Source organism: Argopecten irradians, chromosome 14, assembly GCF_041381155.1.
Source record: "Argopecten irradians isolate NY chromosome 14, Ai_NY, whole genome shotgun sequence".
NCBI classification, from domain to species: domain Eukaryota; kingdom Metazoa; phylum Mollusca; class Bivalvia; order Pectinida; family Pectinidae; genus Argopecten; species Argopecten irradians.
The window spans coordinates 2,166,092-2,181,367 of NC_091147.1; the positions used below are offsets into that span (position 1 = coordinate 2,166,092).

The 15,276-nt window shown below is 35.0% G+C and overlaps 1 protein-coding gene across 1 annotated transcript; it reads right to left on the minus strand.

Annotated features, from left to right (window-relative positions):
* Nucleotides 1–13,948: 13,948 nt before the first annotated feature.
* On the minus strand, nucleotides 13,949–14,647 carry LOC138308091 (uncharacterized). The gene has a single exon (XM_069249039.1). The coding sequence runs from the start codon at nucleotides 14,645–14,647 to the stop codon at nucleotides 13,949–13,951; it is 699 nt and encodes a 232-aa protein (XP_069105140.1).
* Nucleotides 14,648–15,276: the final 629 nt, after the last annotated feature.

A 15,276-nucleotide genomic window follows, 5' to 3' on the forward strand; every position in this document is an offset into this window, starting at 1 on the left:
AATTTCAAACTCCCTATATTGGGGATGTATAATTTCAGGTGAATATTTGCGTTTTTATGTTATGCTATGGATTCATTAAACAGACGGGCTTCTCCGCGTATATACATAATTATTGGGGCACGAAGTATACATGTTTATATTTGTAAAACAAGAAAGGTATCAGGCACTAAGTTAAATACACATCTTAAAACAGCCATTTCCCATCGTTATTAAAACAAGTATCATATGTATACATGATAACTTAGACTATCTTAATATCGGAGTTAAACTAAATTCAAAATTATACCTCTTTGAATAAAATTTAATCATTACAGTTGTGTAGTAAAAGCATTTGGTATGATTTGAAGCTTAGATTGTATGTTCAGCATCATCCCACACGGAACTCAAGATACGATTGCATCATGTTCAAATACATGTTATAAATTTACTCAAAGCCAATTTTTCATCATCACCAAGAAAAGCACAAATTAAGGTGTAATTTCCAGAGTTTGTTCCTTAATGTCGCTAATTGTAACTATTTGTAAGTACAAGTCATCTACATGTAATTTGGATATTCTAAGAAATATGAATAAGCATTTTTCACAATGATATTTCCACAGTTTTGTACAACGAGAATTTTCGACTAAATCTTTGGACGGAAAATGTGATCGTCATTTAGAGTACTGCATTTGTTGCCACAAATCTGGTGTAAAAAAAAGATTTAATTTTCTGTCACCATAGTTTACCAAAAAAAAATACATGGTCGATGACGAGACTATTGTGGGAAAGAGCAATCTTAAAACGGAGACATGGGCTAACCTAATGACCAGTTAATATCATTATCTAAATTAGGGTCCATATTCTTAAAGTAGAAGGAAGACAGACGTGCGAGAGGAGGAGAGTCGCGAAGTTTGGAATACAACTAGTCGATACTGTTTATGTAGAGAGATAGTGATTATTTGATCATCCAACTGTGGTCAAAATTAGCGTAGTATCATATTGTTTCATCTCTTATATAATAATTTTAAGTTTCTTCTAGCTCGTCCTATCACGTTCGTACTTAGTAATGTTCTTAACTTGAGTTCACTTTAAAGAGATATTTTATTTGGCAAATGAGGGAAACTCGTTATTATTCTAGCTACTTCATTTGACCAGCATATCGAAAATGAGGTAAGTAGAATCAATGGACTTCTAAATGTGTAAAAGGGTATCACAAGTGTTAGCATATGGTTTATGTTGATAGGCAATCCAGGTAGTTTTCTTCATAAAGATTAATAGAGTTCAGTTGAAATGGTCCTTTCAGCCAATTGGGATGGTTGAACATTGAGATTTCCCAAGGTGAGTTCTATGAAATTTGACCTAAAAAATTAGAAAGTTACCATACAAGAACCAATTTAAATCTGCATCAATGGTTCCTTTCAAGTTTATAAATGAAATGCGAGGAGCGACATCAGTCTTATTTGGTAATTAAAAGATACGCCCGCATCTTTTGCCCAACTATGTTATCTTTTCTAAATCGCTGTTTAAAAGTGCATTATTCAATATCTCGTGCAATTGATGATGAGGAATTAGATAGAGCGGGAATCGGTACCGCCCCACAACGACCGAAGTACGTTGCAACTCGCATCAGAAATATCGCTTTTTGAAGATAACAAAAAGATAGAGATCGACTCAGCCATAAATCCTACCGATTTCCTGAAAATGAATTATTAATAAATCGACTTTTTGTTGTCGAGATTACCTAAGATAATTTGTCTAACTATAACCAAGAAATTTCCTGAAATACCATATGGTTGTAATTTATATAGAGACTTTTGTGCCATATCGGTTCTAAAAGCGTTTTTGAGATATGCACGAAAAACCACAAAAATTTTTTTTTCTTCCTATTTATACAAATATTATGAAACAGCGTGTTATACCTTTTCAAATTATATCAAATGAAATACTGTTGAATGTTACTTGCCATAATCCCCGAGTTGGACACTAGAAAAATAAACGAAGTTTACGACGGATATAATTATAAAAATATGCTTTAATAAACTACCCTATCAAATACTTTTCCAGCAGTTGAAAGACAGAGATATAGGTTCGATATCTAGGAAAATTGCGTGTTGATCTGCCTTTTTTTAAAAAAGTGGCACTTACCTGATCGCAAGCTTTCATTATATCTCGGAAAACACTAAGACTTAAGGGATAAGAATTCGATATAGAGAAATATGGTTGAGAACGGTTGTGCTCAACAGTGTCAAGGAGTGCTTAAAGGGGACTAGAAGTCATTAAAAAATGATTCAGCTGAAGACGCGTTAAGAACTAAAAGACATATATAAATATATTGAGACGGTACAACAAATATACTTGTAATACTTATAATCTTTTGATCCATTGGACAAGAAAAATTGGACATAGAAAAAGGAAAGCTTCACAAATTTGTTCAAATTTATTTTTAGTGTTTTAATAGAAAACGATGGAAAAAATGTTTGCCGATGGAAATTGTTTCATTGTATCATTCCAAATGGTCCTTTATTAAAAAGGTGGCGTATTGTTGAAAATGAAAAATTGTAAAATATATGTAACGTCAAGGATGGACTACAATCATTATTTTTTTTGAATGTCAATGTGTCGATCCACTTTGGAATCACGTTAGACAATTCATTGGATAAACTTGGCTATACTATTGTATTAAGACACTTAAAGTTAAATATAGTAATCGGATACAAAATTGTATATAATCGGCCTATAATGACATTAACTGTGTTTTATCATTGATTGGTTTTGTCATATACAAATGGTATCATCTAAGTGGAATTAAGAAAAAATATGTATGAAACGGAAATTTTGTTTTCAGTATTATACAAAAATTTTGAAAAAAACTGTATTGCTTTTCTTTAGAAGTCGCACGAAGCAATGCTTCACTAGAGAAATTGAATTAAAAACATTACTAATGGGGACAAAAACTACAAAAAAGGATTTTTTGTGTGTTTATTTCTTTGGGCCACAATTCCACCAGCCCCCTTTTTTTTTTGTTTGTTTTGTTTTTGTTTTTTTTTTTTGTTACTCGAGGAAGACTAGACTAGATTTATCCATGCAGGTAGGGGGACTTCCCAACCGCTGGAAACAATCTTTTTTTTTCATACTGGAAATATGTTTTCAACCTTAAAGTTCCCTTTATTTTTTATTTTTATTTTTTTAAGTTAGCTAAATATACAGTACACATGTATTTGGTAAATATTCAAAATTCACCAACTAATACTGTTACAATATATAACTTGGCAGTGCCCACCACATCTGTGTTCTTGGCATAGAAAGACTAACACTGAGGGAGAGTGAATGGGAATTAATGAATATGTCCCAGAGAAGAGAGATTTTGTAAGAGAAGATATAATATTATAACAAAACTTCTTTATTAGAATGTAACTAACATATACTCCCCTACCCACCTTGTTTTATGAATGAAATTGGTGTCAGTAAAGTGAGAAAGAAGAATGAAAGAGTATAAATGGACCCCACAGAAAAGAGAATGCAATTTAATGATATAATATTATAACAAAACTCCCAGTAGTGAGAAGAGGAATGAAAGAGTATAAATGAGGAGAAAATGAAAAATAAAAGTATGAAAAAAAATGATACGACAGAAAAAAAAAAATGTACGATGATGAAATGGCTTCCGTGCCAGAGTCAAGAAATATAACATAAATAGATAAATATTAGACAAGACATTAACAGCACAATTTAATAAATACTAATTTCACTACATTTAACATTTAACAACATAATTTTAGTAAAAATAATTTTTGTATATATATATTCAAAAACGTTTTTATTTATAAATGATATGACTATGATATGTATAAATTGTATTTCAATACATGACGAGCCAATTCTGAGTACAAAAAAAAATCATGTAATAAAAGATAAAAATAATTATAGAAATAAAAATAATTGTAAATGTTGTGTGCTTTGTGTTAATAACAAAGTTTAAAAGTTTGTTTACCCATTTTGTTCAAAATGGAGAAAAACTGAAAAAATAAGGAATAAACTTTTATTTTGTTGAGGTTATGAGGGTATAATGATAATGGAGCACGTGAAAATTATGTAACCCCAGCGAAACCTCATAACCTCAACAAAATAGAAATCTATTCCTTATATTTACAGTTTTTCACGTAAATAAAAATTATTTATTCTCGTGACATTTGAATATTTTTTTTAATCAAAATACCCATATTTTGTTCTCTCCCGTCATCGTCAACGAATTCGATTGAACAGCTGATTGGAATCGAGTCGTTTATATGTTCCCACCAAAAGTGGGGTCATGACCCCACATTGCTATGCCAGCGACTATTCCCGTAACAATAGAATCGCCGCACGAGTTGTACTATCATTATGCACTGATAATGATAATACTAGAAAGCATGGTTCTTGAGTCCATGTAAGTGTAAACTGTAAATATATAGAAACGACCTACTCACTGTTTCATATTATTATCTTTAGGCGAGTGTAAACAATCCCTATTTGCATGCGCGATGCAGGAACATTCAAAACATCCGATCGCTGGAAATCTCATTTGTCTAATGACATATCTGCTATCGACTGAAAACGGCAATTTATCGACTACAAGTTCCTGATTACTGTGTTAAATTTAATATACTTTGAAACATGCAGAAGTTTTGTGAAGAGTTTCTAAGTGTAAATAATCCTTTTTTGTGTACATGTTTTTGCAGCTATAAAGAAGAGTTTTCGTTATATTATATGGTTTTATACTCCCCTATACCATTATTTTATTTTCATTTGTCATGATATTAGGAAATTAAATAAAAAGCCTAATAATATAGGCAGGTATTGCTGACTAATTAGGTCCATGTATTTCTTTTATCATTATATCAATATTTGATATTCCCTATATATCCTTAGTTATAATGTCCATATCCGTCTAATGGAACTTCCCTATATATCCCTAGTTATAATGTCTATCCATCTAATGGACATTCCCTATATATCCCTAGTTAAAATGTCTATCCATCTAATGGACATTCCCTATATATTTATAAGTTAAAATGTATATCCATCAAATGGACCTTCCCTATATATCCCTAGTTATAATATCTATCCGTGTAAATGGACCTTCCCTATATATCCCTAGTTATAATGTCTATCCGTCTAATGGACCTTCCCTATATATCCCTAGTTATAATGTCTATCCGTCTAATGGACATCCCCACCCGCCATACACGCATCCCCCTAGTGTTATATCTGTCTATCCGTTCTAATGGACCTTTCCCTATATAACCCTAGTTATAATGATCTATCCGTTTAATGGACTTCCCTATTATCCTAGTTATAATGGCTATCCGTTTAATGGACATTACCCTATATATCCCTAGAATATAATGTCTAACCGTTAAAAACCGTCTATCCCTAGATAGAAATCCACAAAGGACCCTTTCCCTATATATTCCCTAGTTATAATGACTATCCGTTCTAATGGACATCCCTACAATGGACCTGTCTATCCTATGGACATTCCCTACATATCCCTAGTTATAATGTCTGTCCGTCTATGGACATTCCCTACATATACCCTAGTTATAATGTCTATACGTCTTTCAATGGACATTCCCTACATAATCCCTAGTTATTAATGACCTATCCGTCTAATGGACATTCCCTACAAATCCCTAGTTATAATGTCTATCCGTCTAATGGACCTTCCCTATATATCCCTAGTTATAATGTCTATCCATCTTAATGGATATTCCTATATATCCCTAGTTATAATGTCTATCCATCTAATGGACATTCCCTACATATCCCTAGTTATAATGTCCTATCCGTCTAATGGACATTCCCTACATATCCCTAGTTCTATCTATCCGTCTAATGGACATTCCCTAACATATCCCTAGTTATAATCTATCCGTCTAATGACATTCCCTATATATCCCTAGTTATAATGTCTATCCGTCTAATGGACATTCCCTACATATCCCTAATGTATATAATGTTATCCCTAGTTATAATGTCCATAATGGATTCCCTATTCCCGTAATGGACCTTCCCTACATATCCCTAGTTATAATATCTATTCGTCTATGGGACATTCTCTACATGGACTAGTTATAATGTCCATGTCTAATGGACCATATATAGTTTTAATGTCTATCCATCTAAATGGCCGTTCCCTGCATATCCCTAGTTATTATGTCTATCCGTGTAATGGACATTCCCTATATGTCACTAGTTATAAAACATTTTCCCATCTGTTTTAATTTTAAAAAAATCAGCCTAACTGTATATCTAAATTTGATCTTATTCAAAGGAAAAATTTACCTTACATTTACATTGTAGGTTTATGTATGTGTTTGCTGAATAATGTACATGGTACATCTGTATACATGTAGAATATATACATAATTAACGAGTGAAAATACCTCTCTCTTCTTGTCATCATAGAACTATGTTGTTTTACCTGCCAATGTAGAATCGGCTATTTCTCTGAATCAGGCTAATATAACCAATAAACTGGCCTCTTAATGTTGCTATTACATATATATCCATTAGCTATAGCCGAATGAGATTTTCAGCGATCCCGATTTCGGAGTCAAAGATGCACTCGGCTATTTCCGTTATAAACAGCCATTATCCCGACAGATACAGTTTCGGTTGCGTTTCTCTAAACGAAAAACGCTTAACGAAAAACGCAAGCTATCGAAGATGAACGCAAACGAAAAACGAAAACCGCAAAACGAAATACGAAAACGAAAAACGAAAGGTAAAAATCGCCGAGACCGGAAATTAAACGTGATCATAGCAATCGATCCGCACAACGTTTAAAGTGATCCGGATTAGTCTATATATAGTTACAGCTATATATAGTATCTTGGCTCCGAAACGATATGTATATACCGTGACTGCACGTAAAACTCTTCACTCGTATATCGTAAATATAACTAATAAAATCTCTGGTATTCCATAAATGTACGTCTTTACAGCTACCGGCTTGCAAACACAATATTTTTTCAAAGATACATAAATAATAAAATTGTAAGTGTTATAACATGAACAACATTGAAAACGATTGGCATTCAACAATAGGCATTTTATCAGTATCTTATGATATAAAAACACACTTGAAAATCGCAATTACTGTATCCCGATAATGGATATAAAGTTCACACAGAAACATATATACATATACATATATATATTTCTGGTTCACCATACGGTTTACATGCATTGACGGTCATTTTAAGAAGAGGTCTTCAAATATTTGAACAAATTATATGAGACATTCAATGTAAATATACAATGTACGTTAACATTGATGAAAGTTAAGTCAACAACATAAATTTTGGACCACAAAATGTGTAACAATAGTGAAAAACAGTCTTGGGCGATTCTTTTATAATTCATTATTATTTGTTCTTTATTCTTTATTTCATATTACTATTATTCTGCAAATATATGTTTCTGTCGTTATGTGGGTTGAAGTACATGTACGTGGTACATGTACGTTATCGTACATATTCAAACACGATTTGTGAAGGAATATGGTATCCCAATAACGCTGACTGTTACAGTACACATTTCACAATATTCAGAATAGAATTAATGAGGCATATAGACAAGAGGTTATTTACAATGTTTTTACTGTAATACAACACATGGTATACTGTACAAACATTCAATTGATAATTTTTGTTATAATTTTATTTTACAAATTAACCTATTGTATATGTTGTGATTTAAATGAACTTACTTGATGATGACTACCACTTTCTATTATAATGTCCATTTTAATGATGTTTTACGCCAAAAGTATATTAAGAAATAGTAATACAGAAGACCAAGTGTGTTTTTTAAGTTAAATTGTTAAGTGTTAACAACGTTAAAGAATTACAAAATTCTGGTAAATTTATCCAAGGATTTACAAGTAACAACACCAAGGACTTAGATGACCACACTTATAAATCCTTGATTTATCTATCTTGCTTTTAAGAAAAGGTGAGAAAAGTGAAAAAGATGAGACATTTGCTGAAAATTTTATATCCATGGTATATGTATCAGTCTCTTTTGTAATATAAATAGTATATTTGACATGTTGTATCTTGCACTTATGGACCGTGAACGGTATAAAATGAATTAAAATAACTCCCCTTTCAGAAGCCCGTCGGACCATGACCGAGAATGGGCGATTATATATGTTAATTAATTAGTGTCACCTGATCACACCCACCGGCAACGGCTGCAAATAACAAGTGTCTTACCTGAGTTACGGTCCAGATGTTACTTGACTCACTGTACCGTAACGGGTAGTGGGTATTTCTACGTGTAGAAATTAAATTTAGATCGTGATATATTAGTTAGTTTCAATTGACCGGATCGTATTTTAATGTAATGGAGTATCTAAGGATTTATAAGTAGATATATACGTCCTTGATATACAATCCAAGTAAAAGATGTCCGTAAATTAATTTAATGTTACCGAAAATAGTTCATGAAATATTGAGATATCGTTTTTGTTTTACATTTGTACTAGTGTAAATGTGATATTTGAAAAACACGTATTTTTAGGAAAAGATGACATATACCTAAAGCTCGATCGGTTAAGCTTCAGACTACAGTACATGTACATGTACAAATTAAATGTACAGTAACTTCAGTAAATTATTAGAAATCCTGCACCCTGTAACATATTCTATATAATTTAAGTTTCAAATGTTTTGGAACATACAGTGATATAGGTCTAGTGCTACACCGGCAGTTGACTCCATTTTTAGTTTTTGCTTGCGCATGCGCAACTAACAATTCCCAATCAAAACGAAAAGAAGTACATCCGGTTGACGAAACGTAAACGCAAACGAACGAAAACGAATTCAAATAACAGCTCAAACGCAAACGAACGAAAACGAAAGCGAGCGAACGAAAACGAATCCGGAGCGCAAACGCAAACGAAAAACGATAACGAAAGGAAACGCAAACGAAACTAAACGAAAGGAACGCAAACGAAACCAAAACGCGTTTGAGGGAATGTTACACGCATTAAGTATTATACATAAGCTGCCTACATCTCTCCTTGTCCCATACTTACCACGAATTATACATACATAAACTGATTACATCTATCCTCGTCCCTTACTTACCACGAATTTATACATACATAAACGTATTTGTCTACATCGATCCTCGTCCCCGTTTTTACCACGAATTATACATACATAAACTGCCTACATCTATCCTCGTCCCGTTACTTACCACGAATTATACATACATAAACTGCCTACATCTATCCTCGTCCCGTACTTACCACGAATTATACATACATAAGCTGCCTACATCTATCCTCGTGTCCCGTATTTACCACGAATTATACATACATAAGCTGCCTGCATCTATCCTCGTCCCGTATTTACCACGAATTATACATACATAAGCTGTCTACATCTATCCTCGTCTCGTACTCATCACGAATTATACATACATAACCTGCCTACATATATCCTCGTCCGGTACTAACCATGAATTATACATACATAATTTGTCTACATCTATCCTCGTCCCATACTGTACCACAATTAACATGAAGACGAGTTCTGGTGCTGAGTTTGATCAACGACCGTGAAATACACACGTTTCCTGTATCATAGTTGTCGCGAATGCCATGTCTGGGGGCATGTATAAGATGTGAATTACACTGGTATTTATTATTAACTAACACGTGAGCTATTAATACATCTACACGGCCTACATTATCTGTATATCCTCGCTATGTCATACTACTGACTTGCATCCTCGTATCGGAAGCGATTTTATAAACATACATACGCTTACCTATAGCGGTTAGACATACATACCACGAATTTATACATATCGAAAACAGGTTCACTTCTCCAAACCGTAAAACTAAAGCTTCCGAAATGCCGAACTATCAGACATCTATCCTCGTCCCGTACTTACCACGAATTATACATAACAATATCAATCCTGTCCCTACTTAACATCAATCCTCTATCCCGTACCTTACCACGAATTATACATACATAATACTGTCTACATCTATCCTCGTCCCGTACTTACCACGAATTATACATACATAAACTGTCTACATCTATCCTCGTCCCGTACTTACCACGAATTATACATACATACACTGCCTACATCTATCCTCGTCCCGTACTTACCACGAATTAAACATACATACATCCTGCCTACATCTATCCTCGTCCCGTACTTACCACGAATTATACATACATAAACTGACTCTACATCTATCCTCGTCCCGTACTTACCACGAATTATACATACATATAACTGCCTACACCTATCCTCGTCCCGTACTTACCACGAATTATACATACATAAGCTGCCTACATCTGTCCTCGTCCCGTACTTACCACGAATTATACATACATAAGCAGCCTACATCTATCCTCGTCCCGTACTTACCACGGATTATACATACATAAACTGTCTACATCTATCCTCGTCCCGTACTTACCACGAATTATACATACATAAGCTGCCTACATCTATCCTCGTCCCGTACTTACCACGAATTATACATACATAAACTGTCTACATCTATCCTCGTCCCGTACTTACCACGAATTATACATACATAAGCTGCCTTCATCTATCCTCCTCACGTACTTACCACGAAATATACATACATAAGCTTCCTACATCTATCCTCGTCACGTACTCATCACGAATTATACATACATAAGCTACCTACATCTATCCTCGTCACGTACTCATCACGAATTATACATACATAAGCTTCCTACATCTATCCTCGTCCCGTACTTACCACGAATTATACATACATAAGCTACCTACATCTATCCTCGTCACGTACTCATCACGAATTATACATACATTAAACTGTCTACATATCCTCGTTCCCGTACTTACCACGAATTATACATACATAAGCTGCCTACATCTATCCTCGTCCCGTACTTACCACGAATTATACATACATAAAGCTGCCTACATCTATCCTCGTCCCGTACTTCACCACGAATTATACATACATAAACTGCTACATCTATCCTCGTCCCGTATTACCACCTACATCTATCCTCGTCGTACTCATCACGAATTATACATACATAAGCTTCCTACATCTATCCTCGTCACGTACTCATCACGAATTATACATACATAAGCTACCTACATCTATCCTCGTCACGTACTCATCACGAATTATACATACATAAGCTTCCTACATCTATCCTCGTCACGTACTCATCACGAATTATACATACATAAGCTACCTACATCTATCCTCGTCACGTACTCATCACGAATTATACATACATACATAAGCTTCCTACATCTATCCTCGTCCCGTACTTACCATGAATTATACATACATAAACTGTCTACATCTATCCTCGTCCCGTACTTACCACGAATTATACATACATACACTGCCTACATCTATCCTCGTCCCGTACTTACCACGAATTATACATACATAAACTGCCTACATCTATCCTCGTCCCGTACTTACCACGAATTATACATACATAAACTGTCTACATCTATCCTCATCCTGTACCTACCATGAATTATACATATATAAACTGCCTACATCTATCCACTTACCACGAAGATGACGTCTGGTGCATGGAGGAGTGTGAAGCGAACTGAATAACAAAATTTGAAGCACGTTACAAGAAAAAAAAACATTTTCAGTTTTACATGATAAATATATCTGAGAGTGCCTCTGGGGTAAATAGCACATCTGCGCACTAGTTCATGATGACACTTCATCGATGCATGTATTTTTTTTTTTTTTTTTTTTTTTTTTTTTTTTGATGGGGGTGTGTTGTTTTAACTCTCCATTATGATTTAACAAAACAGAATAATCAGCGAAACGATGAGGATTTCTAATGGGTACAAGGGTTAGGCCGTACTTACGAATTATACATACATAAGCTGCCTACATCTATCTCGTCCCGTCCGAATTATATATAACTGCCTACATCTATCCCGAATACCACGAAATTGATACATAAAACTGCCTATCATCTATCCTCATCCGGTATCCTCACCTACCACCATGAATTATACATACATAAACTGCCTACATCTATCCTCGTCCACGTACATCACGAATTATTCATACATAAACTGTCTACACCTATACTCATCCTGTACCTACCATTAATTATACATATATAAACTGCCTACATCTATCCACTCACCACGAAGATGACGTCTGGTGCATGGAGGAGTGTGAAGCGAAACTGAATAACAAAATTTGAAGCACGTTACAAGAAAAAAAAACATTTTCAGTTTTACATGATAAATATATCTGAGAGTGCCTCTGGGGTAAATAGCACATCTGCGCACTAGTTCATGATGACACTTCATCGATGCATGTATTTTTTTTTTTTTTTTTTTTTTTTTTTTTTTTTTTTGATGGGGGTAGTGTGTTGTTTTAACTCTCCATTATGATTTAACAAAACAGAATAATCAGCGAAACGAAGAGGATTTCTATATGGGTACAAGGGGTTAGGCATCATACAAACCCGATGTCTGTGGTACCTGGACATATCTATAATAAACATTGATTAAAACACTGATAGTTAATACATGTCGTTACCTTAATAATAAAGTCCACTGGGAGTAACTAACAAAAAACTCTTACTTCACTACATTTTTTTTTAAAATCTCATATGCATACGTTTTTAACGTGCATCGTCAGCTTTAACACGTTAGTATGTATTAACAACAAGTCATTTTGGATAATTCAGCACTAAATTAAGATCAATTGGTACATCCAAGTTAATCAAGAACCCAGAAAAGTTGTTTCTCTATCTGATACAAAGTGGACTTTCGAAGAAGTCATGAAAAGTATTTTCACATGGACATGTTGGTTCTCCCACTAGTCCTATTCGAAAAATATCGTACTGTAATGGACGGCTTTGATATCTGAGTCTGGTATGTAGAATATTCAAAAGTAGTACAAAAGTACCGGTTTTGGCGCAGGGTCATCCAGTGCACCCGACTATATAATTCTTAGTATTCCTATCGTACCCCCCTAAATCAGCAGGGGGTTACGGATGACGTGACCTCCCAGTGACCCCATTGAAAGGGGTACGGATGACTGATCTATAAACCCCATCACATCCCCCGTTCGCCCAGAAAGGAAGTTATCACCTCCACTCAAAATGCACCTCCTTAGAGGGTACCAATCGATAGAAGTACAAAAAGCGGCACCCAGCCCAAAAGGCACCTCCCTATGAGTACCAATCGATGACGTAGCGACGACGATAACGTTTCTTTTTGTTTCATGAATAATAACTACATGTATATGTAAAAACATTTTCATTTACCCCATCGCGATGGAATGAGCGTAGGTCGGAGAGCCACCCTATGCCCATCCTTACAAATCTTACCTACTCTATCATGGACAATATTTACAACTTAACGAGAGCCATCTATCACCCGTTTAATGGTATTCGGATGATCTGTGTATATGTACACCCTTTCTCATCAAACAGGGTCCTGATATAGGACCTTTCTAGGATAGTTCACTCTCCTACAAATCGGTTAAATCAGGAATTAAATTTCTTAGGCTAGTGAAGCCATTTCACAAAGTATTGTCTGTTTCGTCCTTTTCCTCTTGTTTTAAGTATTTCTTCGACTTTCCACATATCTTCGTCCCTGACATCCACTTTCTGTAGTGCGGACTGATAAAAGGTCCCTTTTATCTCGTCATCGCCTTAGTCTTTGAGTCGGTATAGGGGGAGACCACCTCGAAGTATCTTTTGTGAAATGGTGAATATTTCGCCCGTCCATCTTTGGTCATATTCTCTCGTAAAAGGATTCTTCAAATGAGTTATATTCACTTTATCTCCAACCTTGAACTTAAATGCTTTACGTGTCTTCTTCGTCTTTCTCAAGTTTTGTTTCTTTGGCCAATACATTCCCCACCTGATGGACGTCTCCTTGTCTTTTGTTACATTAGTCGGAGCCAAACCGATGGTACGATGATGCTTCTGATTGTAACTATTGGCAAAGAATTGAAGTTTTTTGACGTATTCGTAATTTCTTTCGTGTGTGAAATATCTATAAATCTAGATTTGATGGTCTTGATCACACGCTCTGCGACAGCCGCATTTGTTTCTTTTTGTGAGTAGAGATGTGTTATACCATATTTTTGTTGGACCGCATTGACCTCTCTTGATCTAAATTCTTGATCTTTGTCGGTTCTGATACGATTTGGCTGTCTCCCTCGGATTAAGATGTATTGTAGGGCTCTAGACACAGACGTTCCCTGCTTGTCTTTCAATGGCCTCAACCACAAATATTTTGAGAATATGACAATGACGACGAACACGTTTGAGTAGCCATCGTTCTCACTCCTAAACTTGACCATGTCCACGAGATCGGCAGACCACTGGTCATCGATCCCCGTCACGAAAATTTTGTTCCGTTTGATTGGCTTTCGGAGTGATCTCTGTAGACTGCAAGGTTCTTGTCGATGTAACCATTTTCTTATCTTGTATTTGCTGATGACATATTTCCCAGCATTCCTTACAAATCTATATAGTTTGTCAGGTCCAGAGAAACTCCCTGCATTGACAGGATTAAAGTAAATATCTTTTAGATAATCTTCCCAAGAAGACATCCTTCTTCGTCGAGTGTTATACGTCATACTGACGTAATGAAGAGAAATAGTCTATTTATATTTCATCCTCGCCAGATTCCACTTTCGGCCACATCCTCCATGACCTGTTCGTGAATTGCTCCATTTCGTAATTGAATAATGGCATAATAATCGATCCATAGTCTTTGATAAATAGGTTCATGTCTTTAGATTTTATTTGTTCTTCTGATTTCTCTTTGGCTTCGTCATTAGACATGTCTTCATTTACGTATTTATCGTACATTTTATTCCATTCTTCTTCGTTTGCTGACTTGGCTTTTTCCATAATGGCATTAAAAACCTCGTGTTCATCACTTTCCATGTTTTCGTCATGTAAACTCTCAAAAGATAACTATTTCTTGACTATTGGTTCGTTTTCATCGTTTGATTGAAGCTTCCTTTTACGTGATTCATTTTCGGGACACCATTTTTCACGTGTCTCTTTAAATCGTGTACGTCTTGAAACATGATACCACAGTCGTCGCAATATGACATATCTTCTGAATCAATCTGTTTCAAATCTTCGCCTCGTTCCTCCTGCTGCTGCTGCTGGGTATACGTCTGCACGGTCGGAGTATCAGCCTCAAAATGATCGTCGTTGTGTTTTGTTGGTCCTTTTATAGACCGCTCGGAAAATA